The 23,807-nt window shown below is 42.2% G+C and overlaps 1 protein-coding gene across 1 annotated transcript in view; it reads left to right on the forward strand.

Moving 5' to 3' along the window:
• Positions 1 to 1,730: 1,730 nt before the first annotated feature.
• dnah9l (dynein, axonemal, heavy polypeptide 9 like) overlaps positions 1,731 to 23,807 on the forward strand; it is a 32,095-nt gene continuing 10,018 nt past the window's right edge. Inside the window, exons 1-58 of the mRNA XM_070974245.1 lie at positions 1,731 to 1,823; positions 2,240 to 2,339; positions 2,808 to 3,019; positions 3,127 to 3,360; positions 3,631 to 3,798; positions 4,263 to 4,379; positions 4,722 to 4,859; positions 5,117 to 5,241; positions 5,851 to 6,046; positions 6,426 to 6,530; positions 6,677 to 6,868; positions 7,575 to 7,775; positions 7,900 to 8,235; positions 8,360 to 8,437; positions 8,515 to 8,570; positions 8,781 to 8,901; positions 9,003 to 9,172; positions 9,354 to 9,576; positions 9,667 to 9,783; positions 10,001 to 10,087; positions 10,211 to 10,369; positions 10,592 to 10,675; positions 10,764 to 10,922; positions 11,181 to 11,303; positions 11,681 to 11,803; positions 12,037 to 12,261; positions 12,345 to 12,563; positions 12,843 to 13,013; positions 13,426 to 13,551; positions 13,645 to 13,752; positions 13,850 to 13,981; positions 14,056 to 14,216; positions 14,403 to 14,559; positions 14,681 to 14,826; positions 14,957 to 15,073; positions 15,153 to 15,291; positions 15,762 to 15,854; positions 15,969 to 16,163; positions 16,595 to 16,672; positions 16,871 to 17,003; positions 17,272 to 17,399; positions 17,648 to 17,796; positions 17,892 to 18,042; positions 18,199 to 18,330; positions 18,452 to 18,625; positions 18,717 to 18,921; positions 19,436 to 19,601; positions 19,763 to 19,865; positions 20,226 to 20,363; positions 20,547 to 20,648; positions 20,989 to 21,150; positions 21,298 to 21,381; positions 21,811 to 21,920; positions 22,056 to 22,218; positions 22,355 to 22,478; positions 23,080 to 23,222; positions 23,360 to 23,521; positions 23,712 to 23,771. Coding sequence (XP_070830346.1) covers positions 1,731 to 1,823; positions 2,240 to 2,339; positions 2,808 to 3,019; positions 3,127 to 3,360; positions 3,631 to 3,798; positions 4,263 to 4,379; positions 4,722 to 4,859; positions 5,117 to 5,241; positions 5,851 to 6,046; positions 6,426 to 6,530; positions 6,677 to 6,868; positions 7,575 to 7,775; positions 7,900 to 8,235; positions 8,360 to 8,437; positions 8,515 to 8,570; positions 8,781 to 8,901; positions 9,003 to 9,172; positions 9,354 to 9,576; positions 9,667 to 9,783; positions 10,001 to 10,087; positions 10,211 to 10,369; positions 10,592 to 10,675; positions 10,764 to 10,922; positions 11,181 to 11,303; positions 11,681 to 11,803; positions 12,037 to 12,261; positions 12,345 to 12,563; positions 12,843 to 13,013; positions 13,426 to 13,551; positions 13,645 to 13,752; positions 13,850 to 13,981; positions 14,056 to 14,216; positions 14,403 to 14,559; positions 14,681 to 14,826; positions 14,957 to 15,073; positions 15,153 to 15,291; positions 15,762 to 15,854; positions 15,969 to 16,163; positions 16,595 to 16,672; positions 16,871 to 17,003; positions 17,272 to 17,399; positions 17,648 to 17,796; positions 17,892 to 18,042; positions 18,199 to 18,330; positions 18,452 to 18,625; positions 18,717 to 18,921; positions 19,436 to 19,601; positions 19,763 to 19,865; positions 20,226 to 20,363; positions 20,547 to 20,648; positions 20,989 to 21,150; positions 21,298 to 21,381; positions 21,811 to 21,920; positions 22,056 to 22,218; positions 22,355 to 22,478; positions 23,080 to 23,222; positions 23,360 to 23,521; positions 23,712 to 23,771 — 8,373 coding nt within the window. The remainder of the gene's footprint in view (positions 1,824 to 2,239; positions 2,340 to 2,807; positions 3,020 to 3,126; positions 3,361 to 3,630; positions 3,799 to 4,262; positions 4,380 to 4,721; positions 4,860 to 5,116; positions 5,242 to 5,850; positions 6,047 to 6,425; positions 6,531 to 6,676; positions 6,869 to 7,574; positions 7,776 to 7,899; positions 8,236 to 8,359; positions 8,438 to 8,514; positions 8,571 to 8,780; positions 8,902 to 9,002; positions 9,173 to 9,353; positions 9,577 to 9,666; positions 9,784 to 10,000; positions 10,088 to 10,210; positions 10,370 to 10,591; positions 10,676 to 10,763; positions 10,923 to 11,180; positions 11,304 to 11,680; positions 11,804 to 12,036; positions 12,262 to 12,344; positions 12,564 to 12,842; positions 13,014 to 13,425; positions 13,552 to 13,644; positions 13,753 to 13,849; positions 13,982 to 14,055; positions 14,217 to 14,402; positions 14,560 to 14,680; positions 14,827 to 14,956; positions 15,074 to 15,152; positions 15,292 to 15,761; positions 15,855 to 15,968; positions 16,164 to 16,594; positions 16,673 to 16,870; positions 17,004 to 17,271; positions 17,400 to 17,647; positions 17,797 to 17,891; positions 18,043 to 18,198; positions 18,331 to 18,451; positions 18,626 to 18,716; positions 18,922 to 19,435; positions 19,602 to 19,762; positions 19,866 to 20,225; positions 20,364 to 20,546; positions 20,649 to 20,988; positions 21,151 to 21,297; positions 21,382 to 21,810; positions 21,921 to 22,055; positions 22,219 to 22,354; positions 22,479 to 23,079; positions 23,223 to 23,359; positions 23,522 to 23,711; positions 23,772 to 23,807) is intronic.

Genomic DNA, 23,807 nt, shown 5'->3' on the forward strand with positions numbered 1-23,807 from the left:
CACATTTCATTATCTGTTTTCCTGGGTGGCATGAAGACACACACCATTTAAAAAAAGACTGCAGCAAAATTCCTCACATCCTGAGAGGAAAACGGGACACACTGCCATGCACATGCAATTACACACTGAGTTTAGCTATTAGACCAGACAGTAAGCTGACATGCAGGAATATACTGTGTGTCTTCGACAAAATCTCCTGGGCTACACTCCATCTAACATACACATTTTTTGAAATAAGTCACTACTTATTTCTGGTGCTTTCAATGCTGTTGAAAGCATTCCTACTGTTTTTGCATCTGTGAAGACATCTCCACCATGGAAGACCAAGCTGCTGTGTGTGCTAAAGAGAGGCGTAAAGAGAGTCGCACGGCAAGAATTCAGACACCAGCTGCGGCTGGGAGAAGTGCCTGGATACCCCATGGAGCATCTACCTGTTGTCATCTCTGAGGTGGGCTAGTGTGTGTGAGTGTAAAATGTCCAACTCGTATACAACTGGTGGCATACTGCACGTGACGTTTTCCAGCTCAGACTATTGCTGAAGGGAAGAATGAATGGGGTTTGTGCTGCTGTGTGTGTGTGTCCACTTAAAACAGCCTGTGTGTACTGCGTAGGTGCTGGTGTGTGTGCTATCCAACAGTCTGAACCATGAGGACTGGCCGCGGGTGGTGTCTGATGACATCCACAGGCACCTGGAGAAGCTGAGGAGCAGGGTGGTGACTCTGAGAGGCCGCGCAGAGGGACGAACACTGCTGCCCCTACCACTGTGTGTGGAGAGGGCACGGCCTCAAGACATCGCACTCAGGTCAGTGTGTATACGAAGCTTATAGCCTAGCTTAATTTGTTACCGTTAACGTATATCGTAACAACGAAAGACCCTTTGCTCGTCTTTATGGCTGTAAAAACAACTGACGGCACTCACCGCATTTCCACATTCGTTAACTGCTCTCATGTTCAGCTGGAAAGAGTAATATTCCGTGGGTTGCATAATAAAACTTTTTAAAGCAGTTCAAGTTTAAATACTTGCAGCTGTATTGTTCAACTAGTGGCCGGAAGTGACACACTGCCTGCCCGTATGTGTGACTTAGCATGAAAATAAGATGTTAATAACAAATAAAAACGTCACAAAAAATAAACATTTTACTATCAGGTTAACTCATCTACACTACTCTCATTGTATGTCTCCATATTTAATAAGATTTCAAGAGTTGTCAAAATAAGCAAGGATTCAGACAGGAAAAAAAAAAAAGATAAGCAAGGTCCAGCGACATTTCCGGGCGCCATGTTACAACATGGGAATGAGCTAGCATTAGTTAAATTTAGTGTTTAGCAGACAGAAGATTTCTCATTCCAGCTAGCTTGAGTCTATACAAAGTCTTTGAGGAACTTGGAAATATCTTAAAAACAGAGGTAAGTATTGTCAGTCAAACCTGCAGGGTTTGACAGTTTGGCTAACTGTCAAGCTAACAAAGATATAGCTAGCTAGACACAAGCTGATTGTGATGGCATTTACAACCTAATGTCACTGGAATGATATTTTATTTGCAGTTTGCCTGCTCTGCTTCCATGCTTTAAAGCCCATATTGCCATTTTTACTCACACTGATTGCACCACCCTCTGTCTCCCTCAGCCCCACTGGTTGGCCACTGGACCGTGGCTTGTTATACTCTATAGAAACTCTGATAGTTCAGTGGTCTGGACAGATATGGAATATCCTGAAGAAAGACTCTGGTATGGTGCTGCTTCAGGGAGACCACCCAGGCCCCAGTGTGGAGCTCCAGTTTTGGACCACTCAGAGGGAAAACCTGCTGGGCATTCAGTCACAAGTATGACATTGGCTCTGTGGAACTTGGCAGAGGGTGCAGTCAATTCAAAATATAAACCAGAATAGAGGTGTTTTTAAGACTGGATATGAGACTCTTGTTATTCTTTAACACCAGATTTTGAATCCACATCTTGAAAGGCCTGAATTGTTAAATGTCAACAGAACCCAAACGTGTTGCATGTCATAACATACACCCCACACATAGAGTTCCTATTCATCTTTTGTCATCAGCCCAGGTGATACACACCCAGCCTCCACTTAATTAGGTCCACCTGTACAGTTTAATGCAATTAAAATACAGCTGTCCTGCCATTAAATCTGCTTTTATGGTGCATATTGAATTGCAATAGATTGTACAGGTGTACCCGATTAAGTGGCCACTGAGTGTACATTCTGCTATGATGTCCCTCCTTTCAGATCCAGAGCCCCAAAGTGGAACGTGTCATGGAGATCCTGAGAAGAGTCAAGAGTAGTTATTACTCCTCCTTCAAGGATGTCTGCCTCAAAGTTAATGAGGGTACATCTGCAGTACTTGTCATTTATCAGTGCTATTTAATTAATTCCCACATTCTATCATCTTGTCTCTCTGAGCTAGTCTCTCAACTTCTCATTTAGTTCTACTTCAGACACATATTGAGCAGCCATTGTCTTGATATCCACTGCTCTTACATTCAGTTTATAGTTATTGTTACAACAGTGTCCATACAATTTCTTCATTCTTCAATTCAATTCAATTCATTCATTTTCTGTTTTCCCTGACTCAAAGGTCAAAAATATCCGTATTTAGCCTGATAATTTCTTCTGAATTTCTGAATTGCCTTGCACTTTGTGTGTGTCATCATGCTCATTTAGCAGTAGTAGACAACGTGGCAATCACATAACCACTGTCCCTACAAATCTAAAACCACTGTGTGATTTTAATTCTGTTAAAATAGCACCCTGTTAGGATGACTCTATTCATAAGTACTTCTGTATGGCATGATAGCGGTACTGGAAGCAGAGGATATAGATCTGTATCTACGCCCTCTGAGGAGACTGATCAGCAGCTTAGAAGAGAGGAGTTTCCCACAGCTAGACGCTCTACTGCCTCCTCTTTTCCATACCCTCTGTCTCATTTGGAGCCGTTCGCAATACTACTGCACTCCACAACGCATGGTGGTCCTCCTGCAGGAGTTCTGCAACCTAATCATCGAAAAGGTACAGTGATACATCTCTGTGTATGTGTGAAAGAAAGGGGGACAGAATAAGAGGAATTAACTCATATGTACAACTGATCTTCTTAATGATTGTGTGTCTGTATCCAGGCCTTTGCCTACCTTATCCCTGAAGAACTGTTTAAGATGGAACTTGAGGAGGGGATGGAGAGAGTTCAGATAACCATCTCAGTTCTGCGCACCTTCAAGCAATTGTTTCATACTCACCGCCAGCGGATCCCCAAGTACTACAGGCACACGCAGACCATCAAGCTGTGGGACTTTCCAGCTACACTTGTGTTCCAGCGTTCAGACCGCATCATGGAAAGGCTTTTTATGATCGAGGTGCCTGGGTTGAGAAGCAGAGCACTGTGTGTGTTGATTTTATAGGAAGATTAGAAACATGCTAATTTGACTGTCATTCCTAAAAAAGATGGCAAAACAGGAAACATTGTTTTCAATGCATTTACATCAAGTTAAGTGCTGTATGTACATTTTTAATGTTTCTTTTTGATTTATTGTCTGTTTATCATGTCTGTTATCAGTGTTTTTAATAACGATTACCTCCATCCCATCTCCCTGACCCATCAGTGGCTTTTCTCTTCTCATTTTTAGGAACTTTTTGCAACTGCGCTGGATTTTCTTAAACTTGAGAAGGTTGAACTGGGTGGATCCAGAGGGAAAGTCCTCAGTGAGATGGTCTTCACCATGAGCGAGGAGTTTCACGACCGCTGGCGGGCCCTCAGAGAGAGCAAATATGACCCTCTAGACTATACTGATGATGTGAGGCCTAGTGAGATTGTTGATATCGCACTGCTGTGTAATTGATAAGCCTCAAAGGGCTGTGATTCACAGCAGTTAATAAGTGGCATTGACAGGCACAGCTGAATAATAAAAAATACCAATTGGATGTTATTTTACTGCCCAGCAGTAGAGTAATTGAAAAGTAACAAAGCAAAGTATTTGCTAAGCAACACGCATGAATCACTGACAGCAGGCATTATTTGTCAGTGCATCAATATTTAATTTACTAGATATTTTACAGTTATTTTAGTTATTTTACTACAGCTTCCAGTGTGACTCAACCAATCAAAATTGGAACTCAATTAGGAATTGATCTGTTATATAAGTACATGGATGGAATAAGAATATAAAAATTGTGTGTGATATGAGTTGACTCGCAGCCTTTTAATCAGAAAAGAACTGAAATTGTCCATCATTTTCTGTCTGTGCCATCTTGTGTCCAGGCTTTTGTGCAGCACTACAGGTGTTTCATAGAGCAGAACAGAGACTTCGACCAGAGGCTTGGAACTGTCCTCAATCTGGCCTTCCAGCACTCAAAAAACTTGAAGTCAACCTTTAAGGTATGTCTATTACACATTGGCCCCTTAAACAGCCTGAGTGCTGTATTCAGTTTATTGCTTTCAGGTCATTAGGGGCAAGGTGTTGATCACACTTTTTGAGCATCAGTGTTAAAAGATCAAGTGGAGAATGTTTAACATGTTAGCATACAGCAATCACAGTGACCTTAGCTGAGAAGCATTTTGTCGTTATTGTGCATTTCAAGTTGTTGGTGACTTAAATTAAAAGTCAGGGAATGAAGAGAGAGTTAATCAGAACTGTATGATTGGGCATCATAGTACAACCTTAAGGTCTAATGTTCACACTGTGCTTTCTTTCTACCCTTGTTTTTATGTCCCATCCAGTTGTTGAAGATTTTCAGCACCCTGCTTGAGAGACCAAGGATCCACCAGCTGTTCTCTCCTAACTACAACATGTTGTTGGCCATGTTCAATCAGGAAATAGAGCACTGTCAGCATATACTTGATCAACACAGAGATGGGGTAAGAGAGGTTGAACAGAAATAAATATTTTGAGTTAATTTGAATACTGACTGAGTTACTTGAAAATATACAGAAATACAGCCATAAAATCGGACTACAGCCAGTTAGCATGTTAAATTATGCCATAATGGCAGTTTCTAAGAGTTAAATGTGACACATATGGTATTATAATTTACACACATAGCTAAATGTGCAACAAATCTATAAAAATATTAACTTATCTCATCATCCAAACTCATTTCGCTTGTGTATTTCAGCTGCGGTCTGGCTGTGCTGTCCTGGGGAAGAATATGCCATCAGTGGCTGGTAACCTCAAATGGTCACAGGAACTTCGGAATCGCATCCTCACAAACAGGAGCAACCTCTGTCAGCTGGCCCATATGTACGAACCAACTGTACTTATCACACACAGACACAATGTAAAAACTGTAAGATCTGTTGTTGAGTTTATTATAATATGCATTTATAAAAGGACAACTAAGGCTCATTAAGACTTATAAAACTTACATCTGTTAAATAAATAATTGAGATTGTTTTCTAAGAATGTGTGTGCTCTGAAAATGATGTTATTGTCTGAAATATGATCTCTGCTAGATAAACAATATCTGTTTTGGTTAAAAAGAATTTGAATTCATCGGTATTTAAAAGGATTGTTTAGCAATACTATTTATGAATAAATGTTTTACACTGGCTCATAACTGTGATAGAATCCCAGAATGCAGTTTTGATATCAGTATCTAAAGAACATGCCACTGATTTAGCATTTCACTCCTATTACATTGTTGGATTCATGATGGGCAGTTTAAAAAGTATTAAAATGAATGCAGCAGAACCAGAGATATAGTCCTTTTTTTCCCACGCATTCGTCTTCCTTGTCAAAACCTGGCACCGGATATGACAAACATTTAGTGACATTTACGAGTTACAGATGATATATTTTAGTCATTGTCTCCATTTCTCTTTTCTTTTTTCCACCCTCCCTCCCTTCCAGGCCTCTGGGGTGTGCTGAAGCGGATGATGTCCTCCAAAAGTGTGAGCACGTTCTGGAGGTTCTGGACCAGCATGATGAGGAGCTGTTTAGAGAGTGGACTGAGGGCCTGGAGCAAATCTGTCAAACCCACCTGAAGGAACCACTGCTCACACAGGACACTGACACAGGCCTGTTCCAGGTCAACTTCAGTCCTGCAGTAAGTGCAGTGAAGATGCAATCACAAAGTGACATTTATTAATCAGACTTCAAGTATATTTTATCTATTTATGATAGGCATTCGATTATACAAATGAGTCCATGATTAAACTCTGTACTCTGTAGGGTGAAGTTTACACTGCAAATAAAAGATTAGATGATTGAAATGATGAATGAAAAGATGATAAGTGTAAATTTCACCTGTAACATATCACTGATTACTACTCTACAATAGTGATGTAGCCTGCACTAAATTCATAAACGTTTTTACATTTGCTGCATTTCAAAGTTAAAAAAAAAGAACAAACAAACAAATGATGGACTCAAAGTTTGGATTCATCAAATTGCTTATTACATTTTTCCCTCCTCTCTCTCCTCAGCTGACATCGGTGCTAAGGGAGGTGAAGTACCTCGGCATGTTGAAGAACGAGAACATTCCTAAAGCAGCTCTCCATCTCTACTCTCAGCGGGAGAGACTCTACATGGTGGGTAACTAAGCTTCTGGTGTTGCAGTGGATATGGTATCAGACAGGTGTATGTGTGAGCTGTGTGGCTGGAATTGTGTTTTCTGACCTGTGAAATATGTTTTTAAAAAAAGATTGAAGTGTTAACCCTGGATTGTATCTTGTAGTACACACAGACACTGACCTTGGTGACCCAATGGTACAACCAGCTCCACAGCACTATCCTAGCTGTAGAGCTGGGATTGGTGAAAGATGAGATGGACGCGACGAGGCGGCAGCTGGAACCGGCTCTCGGGGAGCTTACCTGGGCTCAGGACGACCTATGGGACTACATTCAGAGCACACGAGACCTGGTTAAGGTACTGAACATTCCCTGGACTGCACTGTCATCAAATAAAATGTGCAAGGTGGTGCTGGGGGGTCAGGATGCTTTCCCACCTAAATTATTTTAGTCCAAATGAACAATGGTGTGTTGGACCAAGGTTGGACCTGGACTAGAGCATTGTAATTTGCTGTATTTGGCCAGTGGTCCTCCGTCAGGACCTTCTTCCTTTGTTCCTCCTTGTTCACGCCTCAGACACGTGACCAATGGGTGAAATGAACATTCTCATGTGGTCTGTAGTGCTGCATCTTGGCTCATTTGGATTTTTCTGGAGAAAACACTCTAAATTTACCCACTCGTCATCTCATTCTGACCAGAGCAAAGGAACTCTGGGTGTGAAAAGACAGAACACAAGATGTTTTTCAGCACTTATGCTGACACTGTTTTGCAGTGTATTTGCGCTGTTCTGCTATATTTAAAGAAACAATCCTGTCTCTGCATTTGTGCTGAAATGTAAAAAGTTCGATAAAAGTTCTGGTTTATTTTAGAGTTTGTCCAATCAAAAGCTGCTGCCAAACTATTGCCTGCCAGTGTGCCATGAAACCTGGCGTACTCCTCATGTATTCCAAGCCAACTTTTCTCACTTATAGCAAACACCTCTGAAACAAAAAGCAACATGCAGCTGTCAGCCAAAGGGAATGTAACTGCTGTTTGTAATAGTTTCCCTCTTTTGCACTCACCAGAGCATTTCTAGTCATGTCCAGAGGAGTAAAGCTAATGTGGAGGCCATTCAGGCCCTCATGGGAAAATTCAGCCACCGTGCTTTCATCACCAGAAAGAGCCTTGGTTCTACTCTCCTCATCTTCTCGGACATTGAAGAGAGTGTTTCCAAACAGCACGCTCTCATTAGCAGCACAGGGGAGCAAATACACGAACTGCTGCAGGTACATTCACTTACCTTGCTCTTGATGCTGGAGAGGAGGACTTGTATTATCTTCAGAAACCATATTATGATCATTTTTTTCCTTCTCAACTCCTCAAACACGTCACTTTTCCACTGTGCTCCAGGAGAACCAGTCGCTACTCGGTGTTGCAGACCTGGAAGGCAGCAAGTGGCAGGCCTACACGGACTATGTGGACCGAATGATCCTGACAGGCTTCTCCAGTGCAGTACGCTGCTCCCTGCAGTACCTCATGGACAACACAGATGCAGCCCAGCGTGTTACACCACTGTTTGAGGTCCAGCTGGTACTCAACAGCAATGAAATGACCTTCGACCCCCCACTGGACTTCAGCCACAGTGGGAACTTCTATGATATTGTGGATAAAATGGTGGCCAACATCACCAACATGGCCTCCTTCATTCCCAGAGTGGCAAAACATAAACAACTGGATAATTATCAGGTGTCGTACTGATTAGACTTTTGGTACACAGTGTTCACAGTGATGCGAACATACAACTCTACAGCAATACATTGGCCCATGCACACAGCCTTTTCATTTGCTGTGTTGTTTCTTTGTTCTATAGTGCGGCATCAATGAAATGGAGGATTTGTCAGAAATGTGCTATGTGGTGCGCTCACGGGCACGTGCAGCTATCGCTAAGGTAAGAGTTTGTTTTCTGCCCTAACATGGACGCTCATTTATGATGCTTACAGCTGTAAATATTGTGTTGATTTTCAGGTCAGAGAATATCAGGGATCATTTGCCAGCTACCGCTACCTCTGGACTGATGACAGGTGATGACTCTCTTGTCTTTTTCTTTTACAATCATCAAATATCTTTATTGCAGACATACACTAATACAGGCTCTTGTACATGATTTCCTTCTCATCACTCGGAAAATTATAAATACCATTTGGAGGAAACTAACAAGGACGTTTTTTTAATGAAAGGATAGAGAAAACATCGGAAGCAAAAAGCTGGTCTTTTTCCCTGAACTTTCACAGGTCTGAATTTATGCGTCAGTTCCTGCTTTATGGCCATGTGCTCAGTACAGAGGAGGCTGAGCTGTATGCTGACTATGAACTGAAAAAGAACCCACCCACCCTGGACAACTTCAAAGAGCAGGTGTGCTTCACAGTTGACTTGATCATAATTTAGTGTACAGCTGGTCAGTGCAACCATGGTCTCCAGTCTTCACCTCATTGTCTCCGTATCATTTGTTCCAGATCAACCTGTTTGAGTCTCTGTATGTACGAGTGAGCAAGATGGAGGACAGGAGGGTGTTTTGTGGCTGGCTACAGCTAGATATCAGACCCTTCAAGCACACACTGATGAATGTCATTAAGAGGTGGAGCTGGATGTTCAAGGAGCACCTGCTCAACCACGTGAACCAGAGGTTAGACAGACGCATGGACCAGCACTGACATATATTATGTTTGTCACTTGAAATGGACAAGAGCTACGAGAACAGAGAAGAATTGTTTAAAATATATATGTTGTACAAAAGATTTAATCTTTTTATTTAATATGACTTTTTTTTTTTTCTTACATCATCCTCTTTCCTTTCTGTCCTGCAGCGTGAGAGAGTTATCCTGTTTTGTCCAGGACACGGCCCGTGGTCTTTCTAACAAGGTGTCAGATGGTGACTACGCAGGCCTTGTGGACATCATGGGACACCTCATGGCCATACGAGACAGACAGATCAGCAACGAACAGCACTTCAAACCTCTCAAGTCTACTGCTGAGCTCCTCAAGACTTACGGACAGCAGCTGCCAGAGAGCGTCTACACACAGCTAGAAGTGTGTACCAATGCACAAATACACACATTTTCATGAGTGCTGACAGATATGTGCATTTATCATTGAGCAGCATTGTTCACTTTATCACAGGAGCTGCCGGAGAAGTGGAAGAGTCTGAGGAAAATTGCATTCACAGTTAAACATGAAGTGGCGCCGCTACAGTCAAATGAAGTTTCCGTGATACGCAGGAAATGTGTCCGCTTTGAGGTAAGGCTGTGTGTGAGTGGGGTAGGATGTCAGTGTTGCGACCCCTAACAAAGAACTCAATATCTGACATATAAACCTTCTCACTTTCTGTCCTGCATTATATATGACTGAGACCAACACCCCCTGGTGTCTACAGTTAGACTGAAGGACGGAAGCAGATATGCATCAGAACTGCACCTTCAAAGAATCCTGAATCTTTTTTTTTGCCACATTTTAGGTCAAGCAGCATGAGTTCAGAGAACAGTTTCGCACTGAACTGATCTTTAAGATCAACATGGAGGAGCCATATAAACTAATTGACAAGGTGAGAACTGGGAGACATGCTATACAAAGTCATTCTTTGCAAAGTAACACCTCACAGTGTATGATTAAATAGAAATTAACAAGCGATGCAATTTGAAGCCACAGCATGTCAAAATGTGTCCAGTCTAATCGAGCAGTAGCAGTGATGGAGGCAGAAATGAAGCGGCTGCAAGACACTGCTGATCTTTTTGAGGTCAGTTTCCCAGACTACAAGCAACTGCGCCAGTGTCGCTCTGACATCATCCTGGTCAAAGCAGTCTGGGACATGGTCATCTTTGTGAAGGTACATATGAATTGGCACAAATCAAATATGTTGGCATTTTAATTTCTTTGCTATGTTTGAGCACCACAGATAAAACATTAACACAAGGCAGACTTTCCACACTGCAGGCACCCAAAAGCTGTGAATCCCATGACTACACCAACAGATGACCTTTTTTTGACTGTAAGGAAAATTTTCCTCCGTTAAGTTCATTTAATGTTTCTATTCTCCTCTTTGTGCTAGACCAGCATAGAGGATTGGACCAAGACTCCATGGAAGGAGATCAATGTTGAGCAGATGGACATGGAGCTCAGACGATTCGCCAAAGTATGTCAAGCTTCCATGGACATACATAAACTACATTCATGCATACATCTCTCTCATAATTTCTGACTATCTCTGTTGCACTTTAAAGGAAATGAAGATGCTGGATAAGGAGGTGCGGGTGTGGGATGTTTACATGGGTCTGGAGTCGACTGTGAAGAACCTGTTGACCTCTCTGAGAGCCGTCAATGAGCTCCAAAACTCTGCGGTCAGAGAAAGACACTGGCAGCAGCTCATGAACACCACCAGGGTACGGGACTTTCTCTGCTGCTACCTCACACTGTCTCATACCATCTGATTCAATAATGTTCCATCAATGATCACGCTCTGCACTGTATGCTTGTCACTCTGTTTAGTTTAGTTCTATTCTTTGATCAAGTCTTCACGTACTCTACCTTCATTCAGCTGTCCTGCCACATCCTGGCCTGTAATGACCAGCGCAGTTCAGTGAACCCCATTATCGTGATCTGAGACCTGACCACGCTCATGTATCCCTTTTGGTCCTCAGGTCAGGTTTGTGATGGGGGAAGGCACCACCCTGGGGGACCTTTTGGAACTGCAGCTTCACCGTGTGGAGGATGAGGTCAAAAACATTGTGGACAAGGCTGTGAAAGAAATGGCCATAGAGAAAGTAAGAATCCTGTATATTAATTCAGTTGTAAGGGTTTGTATTTAAGTATTGGTTAAACAAAACAGACAATTTCTTTTTGAATCAGTCATAGTAGCTGTCAGTAATTCAGAACGAAGATACAAATGATATCCCAAATCTTTAAACTACAAATAGTAACTTCTACTATATTCTGAGAGGATCACAAATAATCATAAAGCAGACTCACAATGGACAAGAAAGATTGAATTATAAATAATTACAGTATGCAGAAGTAGGATACATATCATACTTGGTAGCATTGCTCTTTGTTTTATTTTTATCTTGATTCACAATTTTTACGTTTTTCCTCATCCTCAAATACCACATTTTGTAAAGATGCCTATCCTACATTTTCTTAGGTTTTGGCTGAGATAACCCAGACATGGAGTGTTATGTCATTGTCATATGAGACTCATAGCAGCACAGGAATCCCTCTGCTCAAAGCAGATGAGAATCTGATAGAAACACTGGAGGACAACCAGGTGAGTGTGAACATCAGGTTCAGTGTTAAATCTAATATTTCCTAGTGTTGCTTTACATGTATGCCTTCAGGTAGTGCTTACAGTCAGTCTGACTCCCTGCCAGTAACAAGAGAAAAAATGCACAGAACCAATGAATGGATAATTTAATTTCTCTTTTCATACATTAAAAAAATAGTAAAAAAAATAGTAAAAAAAAGTCATCTTGTGATGTTCCTCCTTTTATTCCTCTGCAGGTGCAGCTGCAGAACATCCTGATGAGTAAGTACGTGGAGTATTTCCAGGCAGAGGTGAGCGGATGGCAGAGGAAGCTGATGGTGGCTGACCTGGTCATCTCCTCCTGGATGTCTGTCCAGAGGACCTGGGCCCACCTTAACAGCATTTTCACCAACAGCCACGACATCCGCTGCCAGCTGGCCAATGATGCAGAGCGCTTCCAGGGAATTCACACTGACTTCCAGGTAACATATACAGTCAGACCGCCAGCCCACGTGCCTCCATCTCACCATTTCATTACATTTTAAGTCCTTCTTCTCTCACCCAGAGCTTGATGACTGAGGTGGTGCAGAACAGTAATGTGGTGCAGGTGACCAACCAGACTGGCTTCCTGGAGAACCTGGAGACCTTGCAGCAGAGGCTATCTGTGTGTGAGAAGGCCCTGGCTGAGTACCTGGAGACCAAGAGACTCACATTCCCCAGATTTTACTTCGTCTCTGCGTCAGACTTGCTGGAGATTGTCTCCAAGGGAACACAGCCCAAACAGGTGACAGATTACAATTTCATTATGTTTTCCAAGAGAGAACATATTAAGAGATAGTCGACACATTGTAGTTATCAGTTCATTACACTCTTCAAACTGTCTTAGCTTTATGGAACAGAGAATGTTAAGAACGATAAGAATGAACGACAAAGTGGAAATTTGACATTGATTTATCGTTTTCCTTTTTAATCTCCTTACATTCCAGTCAAGGGATTACGGTCTGTAAACATAACCTTTAAAACAAAAATGGAACCATAATCCATGTGCATGTGGTTTTTCCAGGTGACCAGACACTTGCTGAAATTGTTTGACAACATAGCAGATCTTCGCTTCAAGGACTCGGACAGAGGTGGAAGAGAGGAGGAGGAGGATGGGCAGGCAGTTGCTATAGGGATGTACAGCCGAGAGGGAGAATATGTTCCATTCTCTGAGCCATGTGTCTGTGAAGGACAGGTATTGAAAAACTAAGTGTGATTTCCGTGTTTGCAAACGCAAGTAGATTCACACTCAGTTATCGCTATATTCATTAATCAAGTGTGGCATAGCTATAATGAATGACTTGTTTACAATAGAGTTTGTTTGCCTTTATTAGCATTCATGCTCACATTTAACTCAATAGAGGCAATATATATACACACACATACACACACACACACACACACACACAGGCACCAATAAATTAATGCGCATACATGCACATTTACAAATATAACCATACTTGCATACAACCAAGCATGCATTTTAAAACAGAATATATAATTGTATGTGTATACAGGTGCCATGTATAATAATTGTCATGCCTTTTCCAAATATTATGGAATTCTCTCTTTATTTTCATGTATTTTTTATTGTTTTGTGTCTTCAGGCAGAGTGTTGGTTGAGTGCCTTAGAGAGCACCATGCGCTGTACGGTCCGAAAGGAGGTCCAGGAGGCTGTAGCTGCCTATGAGGACAAACCACGAGACCAGTGGCTGTTTGACTACCCTGCGCAGGTCTGATCATGCACAGTCTGTAAAATTACCACATTAGCTTTATAAAACACACAAACTATCTGTCGTCTGTCTCTCTTTTCTTTCTGTTCACAGGTAGGGTTGACTGGCAGTCAGGTGTGGTGGGCCACAGATGTGGGCATTGCCTTCGAGAGGGTGGAAGAGGGATTTGAGACAGCTCTCAAAGACTACAACAGAAAACAGGTAGTGCTATAAATCTAGATTAAAATATTGTTAGGATGCTGACTGACCACACATGGTTGTTTTGTGCAGTGATGTTTGCTGAATTCTTGTTTTCTAGATCACACAGCTGAACTCACTGATCCACATGCTGCTGGGAGATTTAACTCGTGGAGACAGACAGAAAATTATGACTGTGTGCACTATTGATGTTCATGCTCGAGACGTAGTCGCCAGTCTCATAAGTCAGAAGGTAAGTAAGACGTACATTTGTTAAATGGACACAGGCAAGAAAAGCTTCCTGTTGATGTTACTGTATGTGTCCAGGTGACAACAGGGCAGGCGTTTGCATGGCTGTCCCAGTTACGCCATCGCTGGGATGATGAAACCAGACACTGTTATGTTAACATCTGTGATGCCCAGTTCCAGTTCAGCTATGAATACCTGGGGAACACTAACAGACTGGTCATCACACCACTCACTGACAGGTACACATACATGTATACCACACTAGTACACATGCACATGGATTGTACACTTTTTTTTTTCTTAACAAATACATGGGCCCGTAGAATTTAAATGATTGGTATTATGTTGGTTACAGATTGTTTGTTGTTTTTTTTTCTGCTGTGTTTTTCCTGTTGGATTTTATATCTCAATCCTACCTCTATAAGGTGTTACATAACCCTGACCCAGTCCCTTCATCTGACTATGAGTGGTGCCCCCTCTGGCCCAGCTGGCACCGGTAAGACAGAGACTACTAAAGACCTTGGACGTTCCTTGGGTATCATGGTGTATGTGTTCAACTGCTCAGAACAGATGGACTACAAGGTAGCACGTACTGAACATTTGTTCTCTGTTGTGTCCATTCATATGTCGTATTTACTTCATTCATATTGTCGCTTACATACATTCCACCCTTACTGTCTCTGTCTCCATCACATCTCCTCAGTCCATAGGTAACATTTATAAGGGTCTGGCTCAGACAGGGGTGTGGGGATGCTTTGATGAGTTCAACAGGATCTCAGTGGAAGTGCTGTCTGTGGTAGCTGTACAGGTCAAGACTATACAGGATGCTGTGCGCAACAAGAAACAAAGGTAGATGTGGCAATCATGACCTGCACTATAAGTTATCCAAATGTTTGTTCATTAATTTGTCTGTTAATCCACTCTGGGATTCTTCTACAGACCTAATTAGTCATTTGTAGTTGGTACTGTGTTTTTGTAGATTTCATTTCCTGGGAGAAGAGATTGAGCTGAAGCAAACTGTGGGCATCTTCATCACTCTGAATCCAGGTTATGCCGGCAGGGCTGAGCTCCCAGAGAACCTCAAGGCTCTATTCAGGTCTGGTACAAACAGAGAGAAAAAGAGTACAAGACTCAATGTCAACAACAAATTAACAGCTTGTCTGCTAACTGTCCAGACCCTGTGCCATGGTGATCCCAGACTTTGAGCTCATCTGTGAGATCATGTTGGTAGCAGAAGGCTTCATAGATGCTCGTCTGCTCGCACGCAAGTTCATCAGTCTCTACACTCTTTGTAAGGAGCTGCTGTCAAAACAGGTTCGTAAAACCATTCTCTGTTTAACATGCAGGGCATGGAATATAGTGTAACTGTTCCTCCTGATGTTTCAGAATGAGTATTAGATATGAATTTTAAAGAAATTAAAAGCAAGTTCTCTTATGCCACAACTAGCACTCTTTGGGTCTCGTTGGAAATGCAACAAATGGTGCAAGTAGTGCTGCTCCATTTAGATGTGTTTCCTCATTCATCAGATGCTGGCCTTGTGACTGGCTTACCCACCCCTCTTATTCCACATGGTGAATATACATGAACAGAAATAAAAAAGCTCCTAAATGCACTCTCATCCCTCTTGCACAGAATATGTTTCTCTTTGCACTGGTCATTGTGATTGCACTATTAAAATGCTCTTGCCTTAAATATCCCTCTGCTGGATTGGAGGACAGTGATGATTGTGACATTGTAGTCCCTGCTTTCATGACTTTAAAAGTTAATTCCTTTTACCTGTTAGGATCATTATGATTGGGGTTTGAGGGCTATCAAATCGGTACTGGTTGTGGCTGGATCGCTGAAGAGAGAGGACCGCAGCAGACCTGAGGAACAGGTACACGTCAATTTGTTGTCACTGGTGGAAGCTATCATTCACACTGAAGCATCACACATCTAGTTGGTAAATGTTTTTGCTTTACAACACCCAAAACTGTCCTTTCCTGCCTAGGTGCTGATGAGGGCGCTGAGGGACTTCAACCTACCTAAGATAGTGACCAGTGACGTGCCGATCTTCCTCGGGCTGATCGCTGACCTGTTTCCTCTGCTTGACGTGCCCAGGAAGAGAGACCCTGAGCTGGAGAATGCTGTTCGCCAGTCAGTCAGTGAACTGCACCTGCAGCCTGAGGAGAACTTTATTCTTAAGGTGTCTTTTTTTAACATTATGTCGAAATGGAAGTGCTCTTCTTCTCTGTGAATTTATATGCCTCTATTTCAGTCGTGAAGGGGTTTTGGTGAAAAAAAAAAAAGAAGAAATGCCGACTTAGGATTGTAGACCAATGTATGCTTTATAAATATAAAATTTTGATGAGTAACACACAGTTCATCACTGTGTTTACAGTTATTTATACTTGAGAATTCAAGTTCAGCATTGCAGGTTTTAATTTTGGAGGATGCACAGTACTTAATTCCTATGGGAACATGAAAAAAGACCTGTGAATTGTAAGAAATGTACATTTATAATTAGTAGAAAGCCAACATGATGCAATGTTTGTTTGTTTGTTTGTTTGTTTGTTTGTTTGTTTGTTTGTTTGTTTGTTTGTTTGTTTGTTTGTTTGTTTGTTTGTTTGTGTACAGGTGACCCAGCTGGAGGAGCTGCTGGCTGTCAGACATTCTGTGTTTGTAGTAGGCGGACCGGGAACTGGAAAGAGCCAGGTTCACTTCTGTATAAATACAGTATCCATTAAGACACATACAGAATAGTATATGCAAATTTGTCTTCAAAGCCACTTTTTATAAGAGGTGGCTTATAAATATTGTCCTCATACCTTTTCAGTTTGTAACTATTGTTAAGTCTGAAGATTTTGATTGTTTTAATGATTGTGTCATTTATGTCAAATGTTTATTCATCAGATCTTGAAGACGCTCCACAGAACCTACGCAAACATGAAGATGAAGCCCATATGGAGTGATATTAACCCTAAAGCTGTGACTACAGACGAGTTGTTCGGGTACCTGCACCCTGCTACCAGAGAGTGGAAAGACGGTGAGGGACTTGAGGATTATACGGGGAATTTAATAAGATGTAAATGATGATCAGTGAAGTGTTTTCTCCAGATTTTGGGTCACTGTCAAGCAGGAGTTATTTTGGTGCCAAGTCCATAATTATTCCCAACCATCTTCTCAGAATTAATTAGAATTTGTTAAAGTACTTTTTCTGGTTCAGAGTTAACTCCCTGGTGGTGGTCTGGTACCGCAACGATCAAAACAAAATAGTGTTGATAAACCACTGTATGTTTTACTCTTTACTTTAGGTCTGTTTTCCTCTACCATGAGAGAGCTGACCTCAGTGGGCCATGATGGACCCAAATGGATTGTTCTGGATGGGGACATTGACCCCATGTGGATTGAGTCACTCAACACAGTGATGGATGACAATAAGGTCAAAGTAGATCTTTGTTTTCTGTCCTGTGTTTCCATTCTTCTGCTGCTGGATTTTTTTCCTTTATCCAAGGGTTTCAATATGCCTTAATCTTAACATCAACTGACCCCAGGCCCATGTCAAAATCTATAGATACATGTTCATCAGTGCCCGTCCACTATCTACCACTTCACATCTTGCAGCTGCTGGGTGTATTTGAACAAATGCTTCAGCCACACAAAATCTAATTTGTCCTCTCCTCTGTCCAGGTTCTGACGCTTGCCAGTAATGAGAGGATCAGTTTGTCCTCTTCCATGCGTCTACTCTTTGAGATCTCTCATTTAAAGGCTGCTACTCCAGCTACTGTGTCCAGGGCAGGAATACTCTACGTCAACCCACAGGACCTTGGCTGGAGCTCGTAAGACACACACACAGAAATGATGGACCGTTTCGTCGCTGTTGTGAACTTGTGTTTTGGTGAGCAGTGCAGTGCTGGTTTTACTGTCTTGCCAGGTATGTGACAAGTTGGATTGACACACGACAGGCCCAATCAGAGCGCGCCAACCTCACCATTCTGTTTGATAAGTATGTTCCATACTGCCTGGAACAAGTCCGCTGCAACCTGAAAACCATCACTCCCATACCAGAAACCAGCATGGTGCAGGTGAGAACATACTACATGCTCATTATGTGTCTCACCTACAGACCAAAGGGTCTTAATCAATGTGTTACATTCTGTACCTTCACATCCATCTTGGTGTTGTGTGCTTGCATGTTGTCCAAAAGAGCAATGTTCCATGTTTGTGTTGTGGCCAATCAGACACTGTGTTCCTTGCTGGACTGCCTGCTGACAGAGGACAACACTCCTGCTGACTCTCCCCGAGAGCTTTATGAGATCTACTTTGTCTTCGCCTGTGTCTGGGCCTTTGGAGGAGCCCTCTTCCAGGATCATGTGTGTGGTCACTCAGTGTTCGCTTGAAGAGCTGACTCCTTTTTATTACAGTATAAACTTGCAGATAATGAGACTATTCAGATTTTTACATCACTTTATGATTTGTTTTATTTTCGGCCAGCTGAATGACTACCGTGCTGAATTCAGCCGCTGGTGGTCCAAAGAGATGAGAGCGGTGAAGTTTCCTTCCCAGGGCACTGTCTTTGACTATTTCATTGACTCTGAGACTAAAAAGTTTACTCCCTGGAGCGAGAAGATGGTGCCATTTGAGCTAGAGCCCGATGTACCATTACAGGTGTGTACTGAGCAGAATTACTGCACATTATATTTACACTCATTACCACATTTTGGACAAGATATTTCATGTCATGTAATGTGTGTTTCAGACTGTGTTGGTCCACACTCCAGAAACCATTTGTCTGACCTACTTCATGGACCTGCTGCTCCAGAGAGGCAAACCTATCATGTTAGTGGGCAATGCCGGGGTGGGGAAGACCATCCTGGTGTCTGATAAAGTGGCCAAGCTGAAAGAGGACTACATGGTAGCTAAAGTCCCCTTCAACTACTACACCACATCAGCCATGCTGCAGCGTAAGAATCACAGGAATGGAAACAAATATTTTGACGGCGTTGGTGCTTACTTAATATAAATCCGGATTCTACACAGTGATGGCACAAGAGGGGTTTTGTGAGGTGTAGTGGTTCTACTTATTTCAGGATGAAATAGAAAAGAGCAAACATCAGATATAATAGATTTTGAGAACTGGAATTTGGGATTGTTTAATATATTACTGAACACATTGTGGAAATAAAGAAAATCCCACCAACAAAAAAAAGAGGCAGACCCTGCCTCTATCTCAGCGTATTGCCATCTTGTAACACGACACTGCCTTTGCCCTCTAAGGTTGCTTGAATTACTTTGCATTCATTGCTTGTGTTTTCAGTTCTTTTTTCCTGGTGCAGGCTGAAATCCATAACTGAGAACCACTCTTCTGTTCACACACTGGCAGTGTTGAATGAATCATTTGCTGTGTGTGGACTGCCCGCAGTGTTTCTTCTTGTCATTTTCATCAGCTGTCTTGTGCATTATATATGTGCACCTCAGGTGTCCTGGAGAAACCCCTGGAGAAGAAAGCCGGCCGTAAATTTGCTCCTCCCACTGCTAAGAGACTGATCTACTTCATAGACGACCTCAACATGCCTGAGGTGGATGTTTATGGGACCGTCCAGCCGCACACACTCATACGCCAGCACCTTGACTACAACCACTGGTAAGACTGATAAACACAGTACATGCACAATTAGCTCATTGTGCATAAACATACAGTACAGTTACATACCCACGTCTGTATGTAAACACATGTACTGTGCAGTAAGTACAGACACTGAATTTCATGGTTACATTAAATCTAAATAGACAAAACCTGTGTAGGTATGACAGACAACGGCTGGTGCTGAAGGAAATTCATAACTGCCAGTATATCACCTGCATGAACCCAACAGCTGGAAGCTTCTCTATCAACCCCAGACTACAGGTATAGACGTTCATTCATGCGAGCATGCAGCACATACACGCACCACACATCGCCTTTGTTCTTTCTACTCCAATTACTTTACTTAATTAGTTCATTAGGCATTTTTACAGAGTAATTTATCAAGGTGTAGATTAACACAGAATGAATTAAATCAATAGCAAAAGCAAAAAGCAATTACATGATAAAGAAATAAACAAGCCCCAAAAAACAGCAGTGAAATTGAGGTTAGAATGGCCTAGGAAACAAATGACTGATGACAGCATGAATCTCATTAATCATTACATGTGGAAAGCAGTTTGACAGGTACTTCCTACAGCCTTTTAATGGAAAGTCTGTCACGTCTCTCATTTCTCCTTTCAGAGGCATTTCTCTGTATTTGCCGTACATTTCCCCAGTGCCGATGCACTTGCCACCATCTTCTCCAGCATCTTGTCAGCTCACTTCCTTCAGGGAGGATTCAGCTACGGGGTTTCACGCTCAGTTGGAACTCTCATACAGGTACACCACAGTATCAATGCGTTATTTGTCCGCAATTGATCTCAGGCTTTGTTCCAGTCAATGCAAATATCCGTCTTTCAATTTATCAGTCGCGCTATTCATAAGAGTACCCATCTGTTTGTCTGTTCCAATATCTATCAATCCATCTCTACATTTGTCCGTCTTTTTGTTCTGCTCATCCAGGCAGCTATCTGTCTGCATCAAAAAATCAGTCAGAACTTCCTCCCCACAGCGATTCGCTTCCACTACATCTTCAACCTGCGAGACCTCTCGAACATTTTCCAGGTAAAACAGACATGGTCATCCAGATAAAAAATACAAAACTTGATTGTGTTAAATGACTGCTGTCTCCTGTGAGCCGCTTGGATGACGTTTAATTCATTGAATGAGATCCACAGTTAACAAAGCTATGGGTCCATTATCTGTAGTTTTCAGTGGAATATTAAGTGGTCGCTGAATGACTGAACATCCATTTCAGCTGTCAAGCCACATATATCTAACTGACTGTCGGTCAGTGAGATACCTGCTCTGTGGGGATGGAGACGTCTTAAATAAATTAGTCCTTTGACGTCAAGCCTCTGTGATGAATCGCATGGTTATTTATTCCATGCATCTCGGTATGTAGGGTATTCTGTTTGCCCTGCCGGAGAGTATCCGTTACCCCATGGACCTGGTTCACCTGTGGCTGCATGAGAGCTCCAGGGTTTATTCTGACAAACTAATGGAAGAAAAAGATGTGGAACTCTTCAACAAAATCCTCCTGGACACTGGCAAGAGATATTTTGAGGTGAGGAACATACAGTAACGTCTCTGTCTTTGTCGGGCTGCACATGCAGTACTATAATTGTTTTATTTCTAGCCATTGAAGGCCAGTGGTATGTTCAATATTTTCTTGCCTTTTTTTTTAATCTCCATTTTTGCCAATTTTCTCCAGGGAATAGATGAGTCTGTTTTTATCCACCAGCCTTTGGTGTACTGTCACTTTGCCCAGGGAGTGGGAGAGCCTCGCTATCACCAGGTTCGACTCATTCACACATACTGTACACACACACAAACTCATCAGAGCTATTCAGATCTGGAGTCCATGTTGCTCCTTTCAAACATCCATTTATTCTTTATTAACTGTGGTAATAAAATTGGTGAGTTTAATTGTTTTTGACTTAAATCAATTTAGCATGTGGATTATCTGTAGCTCACATATTCAAAAACCTTATGGCATGAATTTGGCTGTCATGTCTAATCTGTCAGAAAATAAATGAGGATGAATGCGCTGTCATTACCAAACTAATTACCTTTCTTTTCTATGTGGAGTTTGAATTGAAAGTTAATTGACTCAAGTCTTGATAAGAACTTAATTTCATAATGTGTGGAAGTTACCACAGAGTTACTTGGACACTGCTGCCATTACTCAAGAGAGCAAAGTTTGTTTATTTTCCCGTCTTGTCAGGCTTCAGACTGGGAGAAACTCCAGAAGACACTGGCTGATGCTCTGGAGCATTATAATGAGCTGCATGCTGTCATGGACCTGGTACTGTTTGAGGAAGCCATCCAGCATGTGTAAGACACACACACATGCACACAATTTGCAGTTGAACATATACCATCTGTTAACATGCGGGGGGGTTGCACAGATGAGCACATATGTAAACAACAGACCATACACACACTATTAATTCTGGTGTTTGTGTTCAGGTGCCGGATCAGTCGTATCCTGGAGGCCCCCTATGGTAACGCCCTGCTGGTGGGGGTTGGAGGCAGTGGGAAGCAGAGTTTGTGTAGACTGGCTGCCTTCCTCAGCATGCTGGAAGTTTTCCAGATCACTCTGCGTAAAGGCTACGGCATCAATGACCTCAAGGTAAACATGCATATACACACACACACAAATGATGCAGAAAGTCATTGCACTCTTTGATATAACTTCAAGCCAGATGGACCTGTATCACGTCATATTATGTATTCTCTGTCCCTTTTCTGCTACCCCTCATCTCTAGAGTGACATAGCAGCGTTGTATATAAAGGTGGGGGTGAAAAACATTGGGACCGTGTTCCTTCATACAGATGCCCAGGTTCCAGATGAACGCTTCCTGGTGCTCATCAACGATATGCTGGCCTCAGGTTTGGACACACTGAGCTAGGATGAGTGCCTATTCGTTTGATGAGCAAAGAATTCCTTCTTCAGTGTGTAAAAAGCCACTGAAAGCATACTTTCTTCTAGGGAATATCAAAGATGTGCATGAATTTAAAGTGTCAGAGACTTTCAGAGCATAAATTCAGCAACCACTGCAGATTTTCATCAGTCAAATTTAAGTTTTCTGGTTGGGTCCATTAAAGGGTAAGTAGTGGAACCACAGCCCTAGCTAAGATTTATCGCTGAATCCTGTTTTTCACTAATGGGGTGGTGCATGGATGATGATGATGATGATGATGATGCTTCAGTCCCAGGTTACACTGGCTGGTAAAAGCACTTTATAGGATGCCACAAAAATCCAATTCTAATCCACTCTACATTTTTACATGTTTTGTCCCATTAAAAGAGTTTTTTGTATGGCATTTTGAGTATTAGAAGCTAGTATACAGTACACTGACTGTCAATGAGCAACAGATCTGAGGCTAAGCAAAGAGCAACTCCACTGAACACTGCTGAATTCTATATTCACACTATACTGTATGTAGGAACAAATATGCATTCAGAGCTAGCTTTGTCTGTGCAATTTAGGTGATATTCCAGACCTGTTTAGTGATGAAGAAGTGGATATGATTGTGACGTCGATCCGGATGGAGCTGAGAGGATTAGGACTCTTAGATACCAGAGACAGCTGCTGGAGCTTCTTTATTGAGAGGATACGAAGACAGCTCAAGGTCTGAAGCATTATTTATGTGATATTAAGCTGTGTATGAATTGGCATCAAAGTGTAATATGATATCTGCTTTATTTAACTGATTTCCCATATCACTGATGTCACATATCATCTGCCACCACCCTCGTTGCCCTCTAGGTCGTCTTGTGTTTCTCGCCAGTTGGGTTCACATTGCGAACACGTGCACGGAAGTTTCCGGCTCTGGTGAACTGCACAGCCATAGACTGGTTCCACCCCTGGCCTCAGCTCGCCCTGCAGTCTGTCAGCTCCAGTTTCATAGAGAAGATACTCGGACTGGAGGTGATAGCACATTCACCTGGCATTTATATTCATTTTCATTTCCATATAACTTCCTCTGATCTTCGGAAATGAAACAGCAGAAACGTAATATAGAATTGGAGGTAGTATATCAGTCATATCCATAAATAACTAACTAATGCCTGCTAACATAATAACTCCCTTTATCCCTGTGCTTGTTTATCCCATGCAGCCAAATGTGCGGGCATCCATCAGTGAGTTTATCTCCTATGCCCACACCTCTGTCAATGAAGTGAGTTATTCAGTCCGCCATGATTGGCAGTCACTC

Source organism: Chaetodon trifascialis, chromosome 11, assembly GCF_039877785.1.
Source record: "Chaetodon trifascialis isolate fChaTrf1 chromosome 11, fChaTrf1.hap1, whole genome shotgun sequence".
NCBI lineage: Eukaryota > Metazoa > Chordata > Actinopteri > Chaetodontiformes > Chaetodontidae > Chaetodon > Chaetodon trifascialis.